At 44.4% G+C, this 23,461-nt stretch overlaps 1 protein-coding gene across 1 annotated transcript in view; it reads right to left on the reverse strand.

Moving 5' to 3' along the window:
- Positions 1-13,937: 13,937 nt before the first annotated feature.
- Positions 13,938-23,461, reverse strand: part of PLEK (pleckstrin) — a 30,426-nt gene continuing 20,902 nt past the window's right edge. The window contains exons 5-9 of the mRNA XM_066595466.1: positions 20,378-20,562; positions 18,675-18,779; positions 17,027-17,110; positions 15,493-15,556; positions 13,938-14,627 (exon numbers count right to left, since the gene is read on the reverse strand). Of these exons, the coding sequence (XP_066451563.1) occupies positions 14,488-14,627; positions 15,493-15,556; positions 17,027-17,110; positions 18,675-18,779; positions 20,378-20,562 (578 nt within the window). The 3' untranslated portion in view covers positions 13,938-14,487. The remainder of the gene's footprint in view (positions 14,628-15,492; positions 15,557-17,026; positions 17,111-18,674; positions 18,780-20,377; positions 20,563-23,461) is intronic.

Here is a 23,461-nt window from a genome sequence, read left to right on the forward strand (position 1 = left end):
AGCTGTGAGACGAGGAGGACGCAGCGCCGCTGGAGACCACTGGGATGCCAGGTGAGTATTTTTTTCCAGGGCAGCTTAGCTAGGTCCTATTTTCGGTGGAGGCCTTATATTTCAAGCCTCCCCTGAAAACCCGATAGGTCTTACTATCGGAGTAGTTCCTATTTTCGGGGAAACACGGTATATACTGTCCTCTCTTGTGGTAATTACTTTAGATGGTGTGTGTCATCTGTAAATATTGATATTTTACTGCGCAATCCTTCCAGGTCATTAATAAATATATTAAAAAGAATAGAGCCCAATACTGCCCCCTGTGGTACCCCACTAGTAACGGTGACCCAGTCAGATTATGTACCATTTAGATACCCCTCTGCTTTCCATCACTGACCAGTTACTTACCCACTTACACACATTCTTGCCCAGACCAAGCATCCCCATCTTATATACCAACCTTTTATATGGCACAGTATCAAACGCTTTGGAAAAGTCCAGATACACAAGATCCAGCGACTCTGCCCGCTCCAGTCCAGAACTAACCTCCTCGCTTGAAGCTGATCAGATTGGTTTGACAGGAGTGATCTCTCATGAACCCGTGCTGATATGGAGTCATACAGCTATTTTCCTTGAGGTACTACAGGATAACATCTCTTGAAAACTCTTCAATAATTTTTTCCCACAACAGAAGTCAGACTTACTGGCCTGTAGTTTCCAGGTTCAGTATATGCCTGTTTGTTATGTTATAACATAGGCAACAGGGTTTTACTGAAGAAATACAACTCCGACAACCCCTTTAAAGTCAATGGGGTCCATTCAGCACTGTTCATTCCATCATGGGATACATTCTGGCCAGGGTTTCCATTTTTGTGCTCCCATAATGGAACAGGAAATCAGAACCCGGAAGTGAAGAAGCTTTTCGATCAGCATGAGATTTCAGCCTCTCTTTGTAGACATTGCAATTTATAATTTATTTCTCATTACAGGAAACCGTACGAATAAACTACCATAAATGTATTATCAAGCAGAAATGGGAGGACGGTACGTTCAGTAATATTGATTCCTATGAAGAACTGCCATCGAAAACCATGTGCTTGCTGAGTGGGGAGTCCTGGGCAGAAATACTCGATGCTGAACTCACAAGAGAGATACAAAAACGTACTTGATCATATACTGACTCTTACGGTTGTATTTTATCCCATGTACTACCCTGTTTCCCCGAAAATAAGACGCGTCTTATATTAATTTTTGCTCCCAAATATGCGCTACATCTTATTTTCAGAGGGTGTCTTATTTCGCCGCGACAAATCCGTCTGTGGCCGCTAGTCCCTCAATTGGCCAGCTTTGTGGACAAAATTTCTCAGAAATCTCATCCACATGGGACAGCAAATCTGTCACGGCACAGCTGGGAGAAGCCGGTGTTGTGGTGCGGATTCACCGGCCACAGAAACGGAAAATCGTGCAGCCAGGTCGCTTCAAAACAAGCGGCTGAGTGCCGTGGGTTTTGAAGCAGCGCTTTCCAGGCGGAAATCTCGCTGTTTATCTCTGTGGCCAAACTGCGAGATTTCCGCTGGAAATACGCTCTGTGAGAACCCAGCCTTAAGAATCACACAGGGTGCCTGACTCACACACAAAGCCATAAAATAATAAGGGCTGTAAAGTAACGTACCTGTCTGCAGACAGAAGTTCCTGTATCACTTGTAAGCAGGGATGGTATTGCAGCTTCCGGCCACCAGGGGGAGCTCATCACAGCAGACATGTACAGCAGGAACAGAACGTACAGTATGGACTTTTCCAGCCAGCAAGGGGAGCTCACAACAGCACACTCGTACAGCACAGCAGGGACAGGATAACAGCAGACTGTCTGCAGATCTACCTATACATCTGGAGGTAGGAGACAACGGGGATGGCAGCAGGGGACAGGCCTCTTGACTTGCCTGCACACGTTACTATGCCTTACTATCGGGGGGTGCCTTATATTTGGGACTTCTGCAAATTTCAAGGGGTGCCTTATTTTCAGGGGGTGCCTTATTTTCGGGGAAACACGGTAGTAGAATTATTATTTATCTGTAGATTGATAGTGATTGTCAGACGTTCATTAGAAAGTAAAATGTAACTTATTTTGATCATGGAAATTATGTTTGTGGTTTTCTTTCTTACCTGCCAGCTATTGAAACCCGTAAGGTTGGCTGTCCACGGGCGAGATGTCATTGTGAGATCCGCGGAGATAAATCGCAACTCGGAACTCGCATGACACGCTTTCCTTAGGATAACTATTGAAAGTGCAGTCTACTACTCACGAGCGGAAAATCATAGCGATTTTCCTCTCGAGTGATTAGAATCGCTGCATGCTGCGATTTGCCACCGTTCTCCATGGTGAGCCTATCATTAATATAGGCTCATTGCGGAGACCTTTCAGTGCTCTCCTCTCCTCCCTGTGGCGAAATATCGCTAGCGATATTCCGTCGCGGCCGTGGACAGGCGGCCCAAGTGTCCCTGTAAGTACTGATGGCAGGGGCTGTCCAGAGTGAATGACTGAGTCGCTCTTTGCTCAGTTTGAGGCCTGATCCAGATTAAAATCGGATCCAGATTAAAATCTGTAGCAGAAAAAAATCTGACAGTCAAAGCCCATGTTACCATGCCTTACAGGGGCTGTACCTCAATTGACTTTTATCACCTATTCATATGAAAGGAGATAAAAGTCTGATCAGTGGGACTCTCACTGTTGAGACCTCCACTGATCCCAAGGACTGGATTCCCATGTCCTCCTCTGCTCCTCACTGTAGGCTCACTGCATGAACCCCCTCCCTCCTACAACGAGGAGGAGATTGAATAAAGCGGCAGTCGAGCATGTGTGGTGGCATCAGCTGCATTGACCTGAATGGAGTAGTACCTCACATGCTCGACTGTCCCTCCATTCTTTCTCCATGCCCAAGCAGGTGGGTGCAGTGAGTCTGCAGTGTCGAAAAGACAGGAACACAGGATCCCTGTTCTTGGGATTGGTGGGCATCTTATTGGTAAGACCCCCATTGATCTGACTTTTATCACCTATCCTAAAGATAGGTGATAAAAGTCAGTTGTGGTACAGCCCCTTTAATGGCTCATACACTTGGTTGTATTACAGGTTTGCTTTGTATGGGGCCATGGTAGGGCTTCTGTAGAGGTGCATGCAGTGTGGAGCACAAGACCGACCGTGGGGTCAGTGATTAGCTGCAGCAGATGGTGGTCATGTTTGTGCAGTGCAGTGGTGGTGAACCTTTTAGAGAACGAGTGCCCAAACATCAACAAAAAAACACTTACTTATCGCAAAGTGCGAACACGTCAGGGGGCGGGGCTTATCATGTCCATCGTTATAAAAAGGACAGGGCTGTGTTAAAATAGATAGGGTGCAGATTTTGACTGCTTTTTGGATGGGAAAATGATGCGGAATTCGCCACGGAAATTTCCGCTGAGGACATTCTGCAGCATTACCGCCATGTGTAAACATACTCCAGCAGTAACAGTGACCCCCACAGTGGCCCCAGTAGAAATAGTGTCCCCCACAGTGACTCCAGTAGTAATAGTGACCCCCCACAGTGGCCCCAGTAGTAATAGTGACCCCCACAGTGGCCCCAGTAGTAATAGTGACCCCCACAGTGGCACCAGTAGTAATAGTGACTTCCATAGTGGCCCCAGTAGTAGTACTGACCCCCTCAGTGGCCCCAGTAGTAATACTGACCCCCACAGTGGCCCTAGTAGTAATAGTGACCCCACGGGAAATGTGTTCTTCACGGGACCAGCTGATTACATTGTATTCAGCTGACAGCCCTTGACAGCCCATGGGAAGGCAATGAAGTTGAGTGCAAAGTCCAGACCACATGCTGGGCTTTGCAAACAGCTGCTGGAGGTTAATTTTCATGTAAATGAAGTTGATAAAGTGCTAATAGACATTAGTGCCCATTAGTACTTTATGCAAAATGATCACTAGAGCTGTCAGTCTTTCAATCATTTGAAAGATTGTCTTTGCGTGTAAATAAACCTTTATACAGTTCTTATAAATGTTGTTATGACATAAAACACTCATTGCTGCCTTGGGCCCTTAGGTAACATGTGAAGAGCTGTGCCCAACCATCATTTATCCTTGAGGGTATACAGGACAATCACCCGTGCCAGCTCACCACAGGGCTAGTGGAAGCAGCTGGGGAATGAGTCTTCATACGTTCAGTCCAGTTGGATAATTGCTAAGATGGGTTCATAAGTAATGGACTCTTATTATTTTTTGGTGTACGATGCCTGCTATGTTCTTTATAATTATATTTCTGCTACTTGTTGTATAACTGCGACCTCTAGTGGTCTTGTAATGTAACTGTTTTAAGTCTTCCCATACAGTGCAATGGTAATTGGCTGTGCTGAGTCACAAGGGGTGTGAGGACGTCTGCAGGGCTCAGTACCATAGAGAGTTGCATTGGCTCTATTTGTGGCGTAGTTCATGCTTGAAGTTGTTGCAGAGATGATGCGGCTGCCAGTTGGGTGCTGTAACAGGCATGGCCATGGCTGTTTGGCCTGCGGCCTGTAAGGAGAGGATTAACAGGTTCCCCAAACTGTCGAGATCAACAGAGATTCAGCCTCAGACATTGGTGACTATCCTCGTGCCCTGCTGCCGCCATCGTGAGCATATCTCCTAACTGTGGTACCGAGGACTTGATACAGTTACTCTGTTCAAGTTGCTTACGTAAGTGGAGAGTTGTACATACCACTGCTAGAAAACGGCGACCTCAACTCTGAGAACTTGTTCTGCAGATTTTGACTACTCTCTGTTTGTGGGACTATTTCTCCATGCTTAAGTGCTTCCAATTCCTCAGACAATGGTTACAAACTTAACAAGAAGCTGTCTTCATGATTGCGGGCGAGTGGGACCTTTACACCTCTTGTTGCCTAGAGGACTTTATATTATATGTCTACAATGTTAAAGAGATGACCTCCAAAAACTCGGAAGCTGTCTACCATTTCCTTGGAATAAAACGTTTAACAGCATGATGGCCGGCTCATTCGCTGTGTCTCGCCACAAGCCGCTTTGCCTTATGATGCAGTTGGACACTTTAAGACGTAGGGGCCCATGGCAGAGCTCTGGTACCTGAGCTGAGCTCCCGGCAGGAGAGATGTCCATCCCCACCAGTGATGGTACTCGCCAGCAACCCAGACGTTGTCCAGGAACCAGATAAGCCTCTATCCCTGAAGGTACTGAAGGGCCCAACACAAACCAGGGGCCCATCCTTTCACTACCATATATGCCAGTGGTGACTAAGAGCAGAGCTCAGTTCCATTCCTACTAGTAGGGAGAGCAGTCCAGCCCCGTCGTTGTATGTAGACAGCGATCGTCTAGTCGTTTATATATTTATATTCACTGGTATAGTGATTGCGAACGACTGAACGATTTGCGAACGCAATTCCAAACAAAATTGCGAATGATTTATCTGCCTGTACAAACAGGCTGCACAAGCGAGCAGGGAGGTTTTTCATGCGACATGCGAACGATTTGTCACTCCATGTAAAAAGGAGCCGAACATGTGCGATTATTGAACATGTATCTATGTAGTCAGGATCGCTATATCTTCTCCTTAGGGAGAGCACCTAGAAGGTGAGTGAGGAGACTTATAAGGCCATTCATGCTCCTCTGGGTAATATGCAAATAAGGGAGATGGAACAATACCTCTACAGCGCCACCTATTGGAAGGCAGCATTCCAGCAAGTCAATGTTAGACTTCTCATAAAAGCCTTGTAATTCCCAGTCATTATTACAAGGTTTGTATAAAGAGTCTAACATTGACTTGCAGGAATGCTGCCTTCCAATAGGTGGCGCCGCAGAGGTGTTGTTCCATCTCCATTATCTATGTAGTCATGCATGTCAAACACAATTGTAGGATGTGTGTTTTTTTGCACACACTAATGCGTACAATTTGTACATGCAAAAACTGCAGTAGAACACACACATGCAAATAGGCAACGCTCATTGCGCAAATGCACACGGAATTGCGTATACACCTGTGTGACATCAGCCTTAGTGCTCCTACCCACTTGCGTTTATTAAAAACGTATCGCAAGTTTGTGCGCGATTTTTGTGCGATACGTTTTTAACATTAGAAATTCCGATTGACAATCGCGTAAAACAAAACGCAGTGTTAAAAAACGTACGTGTGTAGGAGCCCTCAGGTTGTATTCACACCGGCAGGCATGATATCGGTCCGAGTTTCTCAAACTTCCCGTTCTGGTTGCGAGCGCAATGCGTTTATATACTTGCAATTTTCATGTACGTTTTTTACGCATGGGAAAAAAATCGCAAGTGTTTCCAATAGTTTCAGTGGTGAACATTGCGTTGCACTAGCATGTAAGTACGATGGGATTATTTTAAAGATCTAATTGGAAATAACGAGTTATCCCTGGTGAGGAATCGCTCAAAAACAGGACATGCAGCAGTTTTTCAATCTCACCGCGTCACTGCAGAAGAAAAATCGTTCAAGTGAATAAACCTATTGAAATCAATGTGTTATTTACACGCGCGAGTACCGTCCATATCGCTATCGGAGGGAACTCGTGAGTGAAACCTTAACATTCAGTAAGGTGCATGCACATGTTAAACTGAAAATGATACAATACTGCCACCATGTGGTGATCTGTGGTCTTGCACATGCCATGACACACACAGCAAAAAGTACAGTGAAAAAGCATTGTTTGTTTCACAAAAACGCTACGGTGCGTGCAAATGCGCTCCCGCTTGTGTGAAGCCGGCCTTACAGTAAAGAACCCTCTTCTATGTTGGTGTCGAAACCTCCTTTCCTCTAGACATAAAGGGTGCCCCCTTGTTACAGTCCTGGGTATAAATAGATGATCTCTGTATTGTCCCCTGATATATCTATACATAGGTATTAGAGCGCTCCCCTTGTTACACTCCTGGGTATAAATAGATGATGGGAGACATCTCTGTATTGTCCCCTGATATATTATACATGGTAACTAGGTCGCTTCTCAGACGTCTTTTTTCTAAACTAAATAACCCCAATTTTGATAACCTCTCTGGGTATTGTAGTCCGCCCATTGTATTTATTAAGCTCTGATATGTCCTTCTTGAGTCCCGGTGCCCAAAACTCTCCACAATATTCCATGTGTGGTCTGACCAGTGACTTGTAGAGTGAAAGAACAATGTTCTCATCATGCGCCGCTAGAGCTCTTTCAATGCACCACATGCTCCTACTTGCCTTGGCAGCAGCTGCCTGACACTGGTTGCTCCAGCTAAGCTTACAGTTTACAGTTAAAGGGGTTGTCCCGCGCCGAAACGGGTTTTTTTTTTTTTAACCCCCCCCCCCCCCCCCCCCCGTTCGGTGCGAGACAACCCCGATGCAGGAGTTAAAAAAACAACCCGCACAGCGCTTACCTGAATCCCGGCGGTCCGGCGTCTTCATACTTACCGCAGGGCTTCTGTGCGGTCCATTGCCGATTCCAGCCTCCTGATTGGCTGGAATCGGCACGTGACGGGGCGGAGCTACACGGAGCCGGCATTCTACACGAGCGGCCCCATAGAAGACTGCAGAAGACCCGGACTGCGCAAGCGCGGCTAATTTGGCCATCGGAGGCCGAAAATTAGTCGGCACCATGGAGACGAGGACGCCAGCAACGGAGCAGGTAAGTATAAAACTTTTTATAACTTCTGTATGGCTCATAATTAATGCACAATGTACATTACAAAGTGCATTATTATGGCCATATAGAAGTGTATAGACCCACTTGCTGCCTCGGGACAACCCCTTTAACTGTTACAACACACTCAGGCAAAAAGCGTTCCCCAGGCTCCTCCACACCCAGGTACCTGCATCTGATTGGGAGGAGTAGTGTAACTCCATGGAACCTCTTCTCCAATGATGACGCTCCTTGCACCATTGTAGACAACCCCTTTAACTAAAATCCCCAAGTCCTTTTCCATGTCAGTGTTCCCAGTGGATTCCCATTTAGTGTGTACGGAGTGTTTTAGCGTATGAACCAGTCAAAAATTTTGTGGATTTTGACAGTTTAAATTTCGTGCTATTGCACACGGGTAAAGAAAAAGCAGGAAGACGGGTCCTGCCCTATCTTTTCTCATTTTCTCACAGTTTTTCAAGGGCGAGTCCTATCTTTTCTCGCATGTGGTAATAAAGTGCAAGAATCACGCTAGTCAAAACGAAATCATTGACATAAATGCTTTTTGTTTCATTACATTTTGCGGCAGTGATTTTCAAGGCCACAAAACCTGACAAAATCACGTTTGTCTGTTTTAGCTCTTAAACCTTATTTGCCACTTTTCTGCCCCAACTTATCCAGATCCATTTGTAACCACATTCTGTCCTCTCGAGTGTTAATCACTTTCCAGTTTTGTATTATCTGCAAATAATGATGTTTAAAAAATGAGCCCAATACTGCCCCCTGTGGTGCCCCACTAGTAACAGTAACCCAATCGGAGAATGTACCATTTATAACTCCCCTCTGCTTTCTATCACTGAGCAGGTTACTTACACACATTCTCACCTAGACCAAGCATTCTCATGTTATATACCAATTTTTTAAGCGGCATAGTATCAAATGCTTTGGAAAAGTCCAGATACACAAGATCCAGTGACTCTCAGCTGATCAAGTTAGTTTGACAGGAATGATCTCTCCTAAACCCATGCTGATATGGAGTTATACAACTATTTTCTTTGAGGTACTCCAGGATTTTGTCTCTTAGAAACCCTTCAAACATTTTACCAACAATAGAAGTCAGACTTACCGGCCTGTAGTTTCCAGTTCCCTTTTGAATATCGGCACCACTTTTGCTATGTGACAATCCAGTGGAACAGACTCTGTCACTATAGAGTCTTTAAATATAGGAAACGATGGTCTATCACATTACTTAATGCCCTTAAAACCCAGAGGTGTGTGCCACTGAGACCTGGTGATTTGACCATTTTTTTCCCCTCTGTGAATACACTGGAGAAAAATACAATTTAATAGATTTGCTTTCTCAACACCCTCTACAATTTTTCCTACATTATTTATTAAAGGACCAAGACTCTTAGTATTGATGTTTTCACTATTTATATAGTTGAAGTACAGTTTGGGGTTAGTTTTACTCTCTTTAGCAATAAGTCTCTCTGTCTCCATTTTTGCTGCTTTCATCTACTCTTTATGTAATTTTTTGTAAGGGTGTCACAGGAATGTCTCCAGAACATTGTCCCACTTCCATGGCTGCCCGGTCACCAGATTTGTCACCAATAGAACATGGTGGGACCATATTGGATGTCAACTTCCACAGCCTACGAGTTTGTATGATCTAGAGCAGGGGTCCCCAACTCCAGTCCTTAGGGACCACCAACAGATCATGTTTTCAGGATATCCTATGGTAAGAACACCTGAGGCAATGTCTGAGGCGCTGACAATAATTACATCACCTGTGCAATACTGAGGAAATCCTGAAAACATGACCTGTTGGCGGTCCCTGAGGACTGGAGTTGGGGAACACTGATCTAGAGGCTTAGTTACAGCAAATGTAGAGTGATATGCTGCAGGATACCATACAGAACCTGTATGCCACCATGCCTGTCCGTATCACATCTTGCATCCAAGCTAGAGTTGGTCCAACAGGGTACTAGAGCCACCATGCCTGTCCGTATCACATCTTGCATCCAAGCTAGAGTTGGTCCAACAGGGTACTAGAGCCTCTGTGCCTGCCCATATCACATCTTGTATCCAAGTGAGAGGCAGTACAACAGGGTACTAGAGCCTTCATGCCTACCCGTATCACATCTTGTATCCAATTTAGAGGTGGTACAACAGGGTACTAGAGTCTCCATGCCCGCCCGTATCACATCTTGTATCCAATCTAGAGGTGGTACAACAGGGTACTAGAGTCTCCATGCCCACCCGTATCACATCTTGTATCCAGTCTAGAGGTGGTACAACAGGATACTAGAGCATCCATACTTGCCTGTATCACGTCTTGTATCCAAGCTAGAGGTGGTACAACAGGGTACTAGAGCCTCCATGTCCACCCCTATTACATCTTGTATCCAAGCTACAGGCAGCACAACAGGGTACTAGAGCCTCCATGCCCGTCTATATCACATCTTGTATCCGAGCTACAGGCGGTACAGCAGGGTACTAGAGCCTCCATGCCCGTCTATATCACACCTTGCATCCAAGATAGAGGCTGCACAATATCCAATATACTCAGCGATGGTGATGCTGAGAGGTTTACTCCAGCTAAGGGCACCTTCACATTCCCATTCGAGGATTCCATTTTCCTACTCCATCATGGAAGCAAAAAAACACAAATCCTTGACCAGAATGAGTCCATCTTATAATGGAACTGAACAGCACCAAATGGGCTCCTTTGACATAATGGGGCCCATCCAGCTTCAGTGATGCCCTCTGGTATTTTCCCAGACAACATAGTTCTGCATGTTGCTCTATTCTGTCCTGAATGTTTAGGAAAACCAGCTTCGGAGTCTCCAAACTGAATCCCCAATGCTGAACGAGACCTTAATTAAAAACATGGATTACATTTTTTTCTAATTTCTGAAGGCACTCAAAACACAATGTTTCCAAGAATCTGTTGTCTGTAACATCTCCAGAACATGACTTGTAGAAGGTATACCGCTTATCAATGAACCCATACTGTACAGACAGGAAGCATGTCGTTAGCCGATTCTGTTCAGGGGAAATACAATAATAGCTTTATCTGCCAGCAACAACGATGAGAGTATTTAAGGCTTAGAGGAAATGAAACAGGCTTCAACAGAGTTAATAAATATATATATATATATATATATATATATATACAGTATGTGTATATATATATATATATATATATATGTGTGTGTGTGTATGAATATATATATATGTGTGTGTGTATATGTATATATATATATGTGTATATATATATATATATATATATATATATATATAACATACTAAGCATTGACTGAGTAATCACTTATATGAGAACACATCTAAGTGTAAGGCTCCTTGGAAGGTACTGATTCTCCTTGTTGAGATCCAGCTGGTGGGAGCCTTACAGGCAATGATACCAGGGAAAAATCCAAAATGAGATGAAAAAGCTATAAGGAAAAAAATAAAGTGGCAAATGAGGTGTAACACTGATAAATGGAAGGTTCTGCACACGAGCAGAGGAAATACATGTCACCATTACACACTAAATGGGAAACCACTGGAGAACACTGACGTGGAAAAGGACTTGGGGGTTTTATTTACCTGTAAACTGAACTGGAGCAACCAGTGTCAGGCAGATGCTGCGAAGGAAAATAGGATCATGTGGTGGGTCAAAAGAGGTCTAGGGGCGCATGATGAGAACATTGTTCTTCCTCTTTACAAGTCATAGGTCGCATATTTGGTATTTCAGTAGCGGTGAGCGATTCCAGCGACCTGATTGGTTGTTGGGTATACACCCCCCTTTGGAGATGTGCACGAGTGCTACTTCATGAGACCGCGGGGGGTTAGGTTTAGGGTTAGGTTTAGGGTTAGGGTTACGTTTAGGGTTAGGGTTTAGGGTTAGGGTTAGGGTTAGGGTTTGGGTTTAGGGTTGGGGTTAGTTGCCGACCCTCCTACGGCCCTGCTGCTGCTCATTTAGCGTGTCGCCACTTGTGCACATCTCCAAAAGGGGGTGTATACCCAACAACCAATCAGGTCGCTGGAATCGCTCACCGCTACCGAAGTGCGGCTGAAATACCAAATATGCTCACAGGTCAGACCACACATGGAATATTGTGGACAGTTTTGCATTGAAATGGAACTTTTTTTTCTCGGACTGATAGCCCGAGTTTAAAAAAAAATAGTATATCCTATCTTGGTCTGAACCGCAGGAAATCTCACTATGCTGTGAAAAGTATTAGAACATGGCATCTGTGTGCCCATTTGACCTATTTCTGGGTGCTTTTTGTGGGTTTGCTGAAAATAAATCGCAGCATGCTCCATTTTAGCGCGGATTCCACGCAGATGGGTTCCATTGATCTTTATGGAAGCGTTCGATCCGCAATTACATTGCAGATTTTTAGGCGGGTATTTCTCAGGTTGCTTGGAGAGCAGGTAGGGAGGGAGGTGGGGGAAGGCACCATTGGGTTTTGTTTTTTTTTCCCCTCATGGACGATCCGCTGTGCATCTGTGTACATCCGCGCGGAAAAACCATTGAATCCGCGATCGCCCGCAAGCATGTCAAATTACTCTCCGCAATGAATCACAGGCCTTCTGTTCCGTTCTATGCCTTTGGCGCAGGTCCAGCGTGAAATACCAGACAAAAAAGTCAAGCATTCAGGACTTTTTCGTCTGGTAAAAAAGCCAGACAGGTGCAGGAACCAAGCAATATAATATAGGAACAGAACAGAGATCTCTACCATCATCCATTTATACCCAGAACCGTAACAAGGGGGCGCTTTCTACGTCTAGAGGAAAGAAGGTTTCTGCACCAACAAAGAAGGGGGTTCTTTACTGTAAGAGCAGTGAGACTATGGAACTCTCTGCCTCAGGACGTGGTGATGGCAAATTCCATAAAAGAATTAATGGGCTCTGTTTGGCACAGTTTGGTTTCGTTATGAGACGTATCCATTCATTCAGGGGATTCCGTTTTCCTGATCCCATCTTTGGGTAGAAAAACAGAATCCTATAGCAAATGTGAATTCAGCCTATAAGTAATAGAATCATAGAATGGCAGAGTTGGAAGGGACCTCCAAGGTCATCGGGTCCAACCCCCTGCTCAGTGCAGGATTCACTAAATCATCCCAGACAGATATTTGTCCAGCCTTTGTTTGAACACTTCCATTGAAGGAGAACTCACCACCTCCCGTGGCAACCTGTTCCACTCAACCTGTTCCTGATCACCCCAATATCTAATCTGTGTCTCCTCCCTTTCAGTTTCATCGCATTGCCTCTAGTCTTTCCTTGTGCAGACGAGAATAGGGCTGATCCCTCTGCACTGTGATGGCCCTTCAGATATTTGTAGACAGCTATTAAGTCTCCTCTCATCCTTCTTTACAAGCTAAACATTCCCAGATACTTTAACCGTTCCTTATAGCACATGATTTGCAGACCGCTCACCATCTTGGTAACTCTTCTCTGAACTTGCTTCAGTTTGCATATATTTCTTTTTTTAAATTAGGGTGTCCAGAACTGGACACAGTATTGCAGATGGGGTCTGACTAAGGAAGAGTAGAGGAGGATAATTACCTCACGTGATCTAGACTCCATGCTTCTCTTAATACATTGCAGAATTGAGTTTGCCTTTTTGGCTGCTGCATCACATTGTTCACTCATGTTCAGTCAGTGATCTAATAATATACCCAAGTCTTTTTCACATGTGCTGCTGCTTAGCTCAATTCCTCCCATTCTGTATGTGCTTTTGTCATTTTTCTTGCCCAGATGTAGGACTTTGCATTTCTCCTTGTTAAATACCATTCAGTTAGTCACTGCCCACTATGCAAGCTTTTCTAGTTTTTTTTTTTTAATTCTCTCTCTTCCCTAGTGTTATCTATTCCTCCTAGCTTTGTGTCATTGGCAAATTTGGTCAGTTTCCCCTTAATTCCCTCCTCCAGATCATATATAAAAATGTTGAACAACACTGGGCCTAGGACAGAGCCTTGTGGTTCCCACTTGATACATTCTTCCACTTGGATGTGCAGCCATTTATGGCCACTCTTTGAGTACGATCACTCAGCCAGTTGTGAATCCACTCAACAGTTGCCTTGTCAATCCCATACTTGGTCATTGTTTCAATAAGGACAGTATAAGATACTTTGTCAAATGCTTTACTAAAGTCAAGATATATTATATCCATCGCATTTCCCTGATCAATGCAGTCAGTGATTCTGTCATAGAAGGAAATTAGATTTGTCTGGCATGACTTATTTGTTACAAACCCATGCTGGCTCTAATAATAACAGTAAACCTCATGAACAGCATTTAGAGATAATTTATTGTGGTGTTTTTCTTCAAAGGTGCATAAAAATAAACCAAAACCAAGACGACTCTCACTTTACAGGTTTTTTTGATTAAAAATAATTTAAAAAAAGAAAAAGGGTATGCTCACCTCTCTTGGAGTCCCAGGACGCAGCATTCAGCGGTGACTTCTAGGTAGTCGAATGGCAGAAGCACATGACCACTGTAGCCAATTAAAGGCTGGCATCTTGTTATCCAGGATATGAGTGTTGATAGCAGGAGCTCAGATGGTGACGCTGCAGCCTCTGATTGGCGGCCATGTGCTTCTGCTGTCCAACTATACGGAAGTCACCACCGGCCACGACTCTCAGCTGCATCCCAAGACTCCAGGAGAGGTGCGTATACCCTTATTTTTATTTTACGCATGGACCATCTGAGGAATAGGGTTTTGCCCTAATGACAAAACCCCTTTAAGGATGTACTGTCACAACTTCACAGCTATGATGATATACATTTATATCCAGCAGTGTGATATAGAATATGGTCTCCATCTTTGGCTCTGTGCTCTTACTTTCCAATTTTTGAAACAGTTTGAATGGCTTTAATCCACTCCTTCCGCTCCTCTGATGACGCAGCCTGCAGGAAGTAATGCACTTCAGATGCTGTGATGATTTCAAAAAGATTTCCTTCAACTTCTTGCCTCTTCGCTGGGAAAAGCAATTACAAAAGAAAGGATGTGTTACACAAAGTAACAGGCAATATGAGGTATAGAGATGAGTCATTACTGGAAACAGTCCTCATGGCACTCTTGGACCAAATAGGAAAGACAAATGAAGACAGACCTGACTAGTACTGTACTGTATTTACTATCACTGTGTATAGCTGATATCCTGCTAACCGGCACTATTAGTGTGAGGGGACAGAAAATGGGTTGCCTAACGTAAAAGGGGCATGGCCTAATGTAAAAAAATGACGGAATTATCTCTCCTTTCATTGTTCAAAAGTCAGGACAAAGAGGGTTTAAAAGTTTAAAGAGATAAGAAAGTTTTATTCCATGTATTGTTTGTAAAAAAAAAGATTTAAAGCCTACTTGAAAAAAATGACCCTTATTGGGTTCTTTGACTCTAGGATCCTTAGGGCACTAAAAGTCACTCTACTCTTGGTCTATCTGTGATTTGGGTCTAAATTCATTTAGGGGCCTGAATTTATTTGTGTTGCCGTCATAGAGATCTGGGCAGGATGGAGAAGAAAAGGAAAGAAAATATCTATAATTAGAAAAGACGTCACATGTGAGTCACTGCATTTAGTTGTATATTTATCAGTTATTATAGTCTACAACACCTGTGTAGAATTGTATTTACTAGAGATGAGCGAGTACGCTCGGATAAGGCAGTTATTCGAGCGAGCATCGCTCTTCTCAAGTAACTGCCTTCTCGTCCGAGCAGGCTCGGGGGGCAGGGGAGAGTGGAGGGGAACGGGGGGAGAGTGAGAGAGAGATCATTTGGGCATATTTATCAATTACTCATTAATTAATATCCCAAGCTCCAAAAAAAGTGTTTGTGGGCCACTTACCTTCTTCTACAGCAGTTACAACACAACCTCGTAAATGTATGGATCCCAATGGATCTTCATCCCCCTGTAAAAAAAAAAAACACATTGCTCACCAGGGGATTTATGTTATATATTCCCTGAAATTCTGTGCTAAAAACAGTTTGTACAATGCAACCAAATACACAAGGGCAGATGTATCAAGGAGGCAGCCGTTATGAGGTCCATGATACATGAAGACCCAGCGCAGGCTAGGCCTATGCTCATTGCCTAGGTGTTATGTGAGCCATCTTCACAATCTCAGCAACACTGAGACTTGGTCAGTACTGAGACCTTTTGTAGCACTACTGATTGATTTTTAGCTATCGAGTCCGAAGGAATACATTGAGTTGTATGCATTCTTGTGGACTACAGCGGTTGAAATCAGTGGTGCCATAGAAAGCCTCAGAATGTAAAAGAATGGAGAATAAAAATTTCTGGATACTCCAGCATTGGTACTGGGCTGCGACGAATTGCCACCAGCTGGGGTGGGTTAGGGGCAAGAACTATTTTGTTTTTCAATATTGGACCCCTTCCAGGGGCGTAACTATAGAGGATGCAGGGGACGTGGTTGCATCCGGGCCCAGGAGCCTTAGGGGGCTCATAAGGCCTCTCTTCTCCATATAGGGAACCCAGTACTATAAGTAAAGCATTGTAGTTGGGGGTCCTGTTACAAGTTTTGCATCGGGGCCCGGGAGCTTCAAGTTACGCCTCTGGCCCCTTCTACTCTTTGTAACCACCAGTTCGTTTATTAAAACAGACTGGAACAATCTATTAGGCATGTACACTATTCTACCAAAAGTATATGGACACCATATCAGCAGAATGGATCATGACTTATTAGTATATCACATGTCCTAAATCATGTTAGATAAGATGTAGACCCTTGGAGGTGTCAGCTATACTTTGTGAGGGGAACTACACTCCATTGGATATACGGGTCATGCTGCTGCACAGAGGTCGTCCATCATGAATTACAATGCATCATGCCTGTCTACAATGGTGCAAGGTGCAGTGTCAATGGACAGTTAGGTAATGGAAGAACGTTCTATGGAGTGATGACTCACGCTACTCCATCTTCACATCAGATGGACGTACCTGGGTGTGGAGGAGCCTGGGGAACACCTTTTGCTTGAGTGTGTTGTGCCAACAGTTAAGTGCAGCGGAGGTTCTGTTGTGGTCTGGGGATGTATTACATGGCATGGTCTCAATCCATTGGTTGTAGGGCCAAGAACCATAAACATGTAGTTGTACCGTGACATCCTAGAAAATGTGCTGCCAACAATGTGACAATACTCTGGGAATGGTCAGCACTACTTCCAACAAGACAACGCACCTTGTCACATTGGTTTGAGAATATGGATGTTCTACTATTGGACCGGCTGCACAGAGTCCCCACCTAAATCCTACTATCTTTGGGACCCAATGGATTATCAGGTCATTATTATGCTTTTGAATCTTGGGCTAATCATTGAAAGGAAAAAATATAGACAAAAACTCAAAAAAAAAATTCTCTTACTGAGGCTGGATCATAATAGTGCAGGTAGGCTGGGTCTTCTCTAAGGACAAATTTTCTTACTTTCCAGTTTTTCCTTCTGTGCCCCTGAGATATAGAGATTTATAGAAAAAAAACAGTTAAAATGTTTAACAATGTACTGGCATCACAAAATTATAGAATAACCAAATCCATATCTAATTCACCAGGTTTACTGATGGATTGGAGTCCGCCAAAAAAAATTGACTCCTTGGGGAAGTTTTTGTTAGAGTTCTCCAGGGTGATGATCTAAGACGAGATACAAAACTCTTTGACAATTGGCTCATTTACCCTGTGCAGAATTAAAAAATCGATGACCCTTGTAAAGAGGGTCTATAATATTAGTGGTCGTTGTTTCATGGTTTGACCTTTGTTCTAATAGTAAAGTGCAGTAATGATGTCTCTGGAGTCCTATGCGAGTTTCCCCATGGAGCTTCTGGACAGCAGCCACCAACAGATCCTACTTGAAGACCTCTATCGAACCAGTATGGCCAGAACCGGGTCCTGAATCCCTAATGTCCCACTGCCCACACAAGAGGACAAGGGGTCCATGACTTCATTCATGGAGCTTGGACTGGCTCCCCGTTCCAGAACTCAGTCTGCTCGCTGCCCATCAGGCGGACACCTACCCAAAGAAGCTGGGAAGTGGAGCATACCACCCGTGCCTTTTCATACCCACGCACCCTTTTTACACAGGGCTCTCTGCTGTTTAGGTCGCCTCTGTCAGGAGGTATAGTTTGCATTTCATCATCTATATATATTACATTTAGTGATATGAAAAGTTTTCTATAAAAAGAACACAGCAAAAATATAATTTCAAAATGTCACAGAAAGAGGAAGTGACTATGTGTGACTGCGGGGGGTTCCTCAACTTCCACTCATTAAATGCCCGTGGGTTTATCGATACTTTTGAAACCATTAGTCATTTTTGGTAGTAGCTAAACTATACTCTGATTATCCAGAAACTACTAAAACAATGCAATTTTGTACATAAAAATCTATTACATTTGATTAAAAGGGTTGTCCAGGACTCAGGATAGGTCATTAATTGTTGATTGGGGATCCACTTCACAGGAGCACTGCCATAATAAAACATGAAAGAGCCTTCCTCACAATATTAAAGGGGTTGCCAAGTTGTAAATTATTGATAGCCCGTCCTCAGGATAGGTCATCAATAGTAGCTCTTGGGGATCCACGGCCTGGGACCCCTCTGATCAACTGTTCTCTGTGCTGGTGTGCTCCTGCACTGAACTGATTTCTACAGGAAGTAGACAGCTCCATTTGCATTGCAGTGGCAAGCTTGGTATTACAAACAAAGTTCCTGCTAAATCAAAGGGGAACTTTGCCTGCAATACCAAGCCATGCTACTGCATTGGGAACGGAGCTGTCCGCTTCTTGCAAAAATCAGTTCGGTGCACGAGCCTCCCGACCGGGTGAATAGCTGATCAACAGTGGTCACGAGTGACATATCTCTGATGATTTACCACTGATGACCTATCTTGAGGATAGGCTATCAATAGTTTACCACTGGACAACACTTTTTAACATTAAGCTGGTGTTAAAGTGAGTTGGGAGACTATTGTGTGCTTCATATACCAAAAGTAATAGAACTCTACTGCGAAAACATACTAACCTGCTTCAGTAGACATCCTTGCTTCACAATTACTCCTCGAAATTGCTCTTTGACAATGGCATCATCATCACTAGAGTTGTCCTCACAGAAGAATCCACTATCAGGCTGCACAGAGAAAACCACAGAAGATATGAGAACCTTCAAGTCAGTCGGGTTTTAGTTGTATATTCTGAGAAGCATTTCCTTATTGTTCCCACTAGAGATGAGCAAGTATACTCGCTAAGGCACATTACTCGAGTAGTGCCTTAGCCGACTATCTCCCCGCTCGTCTCTAAAGATTCGGGGGGCGGGGAGCGGGGGGGGAGAGCGGGGAGGAACGAAGGGGAGATCTCTCTCTCCCTCTCTCCCCGCCCGCTCCCCGCCGCAACTCACCTGTCACCCGCGCCGGCCCCCGAATCTTTAGATACGAGCGGGGAGATACTTGGCTAAGGCACTACTTGCTCGAGTAATGTGCCTTAGCGAGTATACTCGCTCATCTCTAGTTCCCACCCATCACACCACTGATATATCAGCTCTTGTAGAGACAACATGTTATTATCAGGATTTTTACCTTCTTATTTTTTAAGCTGGTGAGCCACTCAATATCAGAAATATACTCTATATACTGTGAGGGAATTAACGGGGGATCGACTGTCACAACACCGCTTGTTACCCCATACAGATCACAGACCAACACGTAAAAGGCAGTCTACAGGGAGCAGACATAAAGTTACCCTGAAGACTCCCCAACTCTGGGCCACTACACAAGCACTGTGCCACTTTGGCGCTAATTGATGAGTGGTGTACGAACTCAAAGAATTTCTAAGATACTCTACATCAGAGCTGAAAACAGTTGATTGGGCACAACTCTCTGATGACCAGATCTGCCCTTAACCCTTTTCAATCCGATTTTGGATTCAGGGTTTCCTAGAAGGCTCTCTCTTTTTACTGTTATACAACGATGCCATCTGCTGGCTAAGGCCGCCTGCAGACGGCCGGGTCGGATCCCGCTGCGAGAATTCTCGCAGCGGGACCCAACCCGAGCCCCTGCAGGGACCAGTGCGGCACTCACCTTTCCCGCGGCTCCGGCTCTTCGACGTGCCAGCTGCCAGCCAGCCGGCACATGCGCAGACCGTAGCCGGTGGCCAGGAGTGACATTTCTGTGCGGGGCTCTGCGAGCCACACACAGAAATAGAGCATACCGCGATTTCTTTTCTGCACGTGATTTCGCGTGGACAAATCATGGCCGTCTACCTAGGATTGCGTTTTCTAACGCAATCCTATGGCAGCTTATACTGGTGGAAATTCTGCGTGAAATCCCGCCGCGGAATTTCCGCCCATGTGCAGGGGGCCTATAGCCAGTGTGTGTGCACCAGAGAGGCTCCAACAGCAGAGTGGCTGGTAATAGACGGTAAGAATACCATGTCGGACGTCTTGTGACATTGGAGCTGTACAAGCTTTATTCAGAATGTAGAAAGATGTCAGACAGTGGTTCGGAAATGGTTAATTAAATCTGCATGTGTGCGTGGAGCTGAGGACGCTCCATGCTTACCTATGGGCGACGTGAACAGCGGATCTCCCGTACAGGTGCTGATCGCAGATTCCGCAATTCAAATCTGCCCGTGTGCATGAGGCCTTACCAGGTGGTGAGAATGTACCCCTTTCAGGTCAATGCAGTTACGTTACCGGGGTATATTACGAAACTATGAATGTTAATCACTTACAAAATAATATAAGGCCTCGGGAGTATCGAGGAAGGTGGTTTCTGCCAAGCCTTCAGCAGCTGATTTTGACACGTCTCCTGCTGGCTGAAGGTGACCTTCGTTGAGTAAGGCAGAGGCCAAGACAAGTCCCTCCTGGCGGTTTCTGACTGATTTACTAGCTTCCAACCAATCGATTACGCAAGTGCCTGTAATTATAAGGAAAATATAGACACATTAAAAGCAAATCCACAAATGCCGTATATATGAGGCCAACATGATAACAGACTGCATTATCAGGATCAGAGGCGTAACTTGAAGCTCCCGGGCCCCAATTCAAAACCTGTAACGGGGCCCCCAACTATAATGCTTTATTCATAGTACTGGGCTCCCTATATGGAGAAGAGAGGCCTTATGGGCCCCCTAAGGCTCCTGGGCCCGGGTGCAACCGCATCCCCTGCATCCTCTATAGTTACGCCCCTGATCAGGATGCAAAGGCCTATGAACCGCTGCATGTTTGGCATATAAAAGACATAAAATCCATCAAACGTTTGTCAGGACAAGCGAGACAAGAGTTACATTTTCATGAAATAAAGGATATTATTTTATAGTGAAAAGTGGTTCAACATTTCTGATTGCAGACATTAAATAGGAACATTCATTCTTTACTCCCATCTGATACCAACCTGTACTGATCAATACTGGCCTTAGGGGAGATGACACCCTGCGCAGAATGTTTTTAGGCATTCCCCACCATGAGAAAAAAACATATTTTCTCTGATTAGTAGTCTGCTTGTGTGGAAAGGAACAATATATCAGCATATCCACACCAAAACAGCTCAGTTAATCAATGCTGTACCAGAACCAGGCTCATAACATAAATACAGCATCCAAACCAAGCCCATACCATAGACACAACACCAGAATCAACCTCACTATATAAAACAGCACTAGAACCAAGCCTAGAACATAAATACAGCACAAACCAATCTCAGCTGATAGATACAATACTAGAAACAAGCTCATGACATAAATATAACACCAGAACCAAGCTTATAAGAAATAAAGCATCAGAATCAACCTCTGTACATACATACAGCATCAGAACCAAGCTCATAACATTAATATGGCATCAGCACCAAGCCCATATTATAACTACAACACCAGAACCAAGCTCACTATATTAAGCAGCACTAGAACCAAGCCTAGAGCATAAATACAGCACAAATCAATCTCAGTACATAGATGCAATACAAGAACCAAGCTCATGACATAAATACAACACCAGAACCAAGCTCATAAGAAATAAAGCATCACAATCAACCTCTGTACATAAATACAGCACCAGAACCAAGCTCATAACATAAATACAACACCAGAAACAAGGCCACACCATAAATACAACACTAGAACATAAATACAGCCCAAACCAATCTCAGTACATAGTTACAATACAAGAACCAAGCTCATGACATAAATACAACAATAAAACCAAACTCATAAGAAATAAAGTATCAGAATCAACCTCTGTACATAAATACAGCACCAGTACCAAGCTCACAGCATAAATACTGCACTAAAACCCTGCTCATAACATAATTACAGCACAAACCAACCTTAGTACATAGATACAATACCAGAACCAAGCTCATGAAATAAATACAGAAGCAAGCTTATAAGAAGAGACAGAAGGAGGATGATTTATGTAACTACATAAGATGCTGGCTCACAGAGGAAGAAGAGCATCTAGCTGGGTGGACCTAATTGGGATGAGGGGGGGAATCACCCCCAGCCTACATCTGCCTGGTTTTCCACCGACAAGTTGGTGGCCAGCGCCTTGTGCGACTACACGGGTCACACATAGCTAAGACTGGACATAGTCCTGGTTATGTAATGCGCACATAGCTGCAGGGCATAATTGTACCAGGATTGTAACGGCTTGTACACTAGTGTGATCATTATCCAATGGACACAAACAATAAAAGTTCCTATGGAATGACAGCAAGCAGAAGAAACTGTGAGGAGCTGATTAAGAAATTATATTGGAAAAATGGAAAGTTTTTCATCGTACAAGAAATAACCTTCATGAATATCAGATCGGTGAGGGTCCAAATCCCAGGTGTTTGCATGGGCCACGGCACTGAACCTCCTCATTGTATGCCGGGCACTGTACTGTACATTGCGTAGCAGCTGTGCCTGGAATTTCAGCTTAATCCCATTCAATTGAATGAGACTGGGCTGCCAACCAATGAATGTGATATCTAGGCTGAAGAAGAGACCATAGGGCTCACCTGATTCACACAACTGATCAGTGGGTGTTGGGAGTCGACCCTCCACTGATCTGACAAATGTGCACAATGGCTAGAGGGCACTAAAGGTGGAACTAGGTTTTTTGGCTGGAAGAGGGACTCGTAGGTGATTGGTGGTTTATTATCTAAAGAGGGAGGGTTTTGAGCAGCTCTAAATGTTTAGGAATAGGAAATGAAGGTAACACACACATAGCTATTGAGGTATATGGTTCAAGGGCGACATAAGGCTTCAGTCCTTTTGTATCAGTCACTAAGCACAATGTTTAAATATTGGGCATTTTGCAAATGTTGGCCATGGAACCAGCCAAGGAGCAGAGGCAGGGAATTAAAATAGTTGCATCATTATCATTTAGACTAGGGCTACATAATATCTTATCGTCTGCAGCCCTACACACTATCTACCAAAAGTAATTGGACACCTGAGCAGAAACCAAAAGTAATATTTATTTCCATATGGTACTGCTTAGTTGGACTCCCTGGCCCTAAAGACATTGGATACTCTCTGTAGCATACTTTCTATTAAAGGGGTTGTCCCGCGCCGAAACGGTTTTTTTTTTTTTTTTTTAAACCCCCCCCCCCCCCCCGTTCGGCGCGAGACAACCCCGCTGCAGGGGTTAAAAAAACAACCCGCACAGCGCTTACCTGAATCCCGGCGGTCCGGCGTCTTCATACTCACCTGCTGAAGATGGCCGCCGGGATCCTCTGTCTCCATGGACCGCAGGGCTTCTGTGCGGTCCATTGCCGATTCCAGCCTCCTGATTGGCTGGAATCAGCACGTGACGGGGCGGAGCTACACGGA

This window comes from Eleutherodactylus coqui, chromosome 3 (assembly GCF_035609145.1).
Source record: "Eleutherodactylus coqui strain aEleCoq1 chromosome 3, aEleCoq1.hap1, whole genome shotgun sequence".
Classification (NCBI taxonomy): domain Eukaryota; kingdom Metazoa; phylum Chordata; class Amphibia; order Anura; family Eleutherodactylidae; genus Eleutherodactylus; species Eleutherodactylus coqui.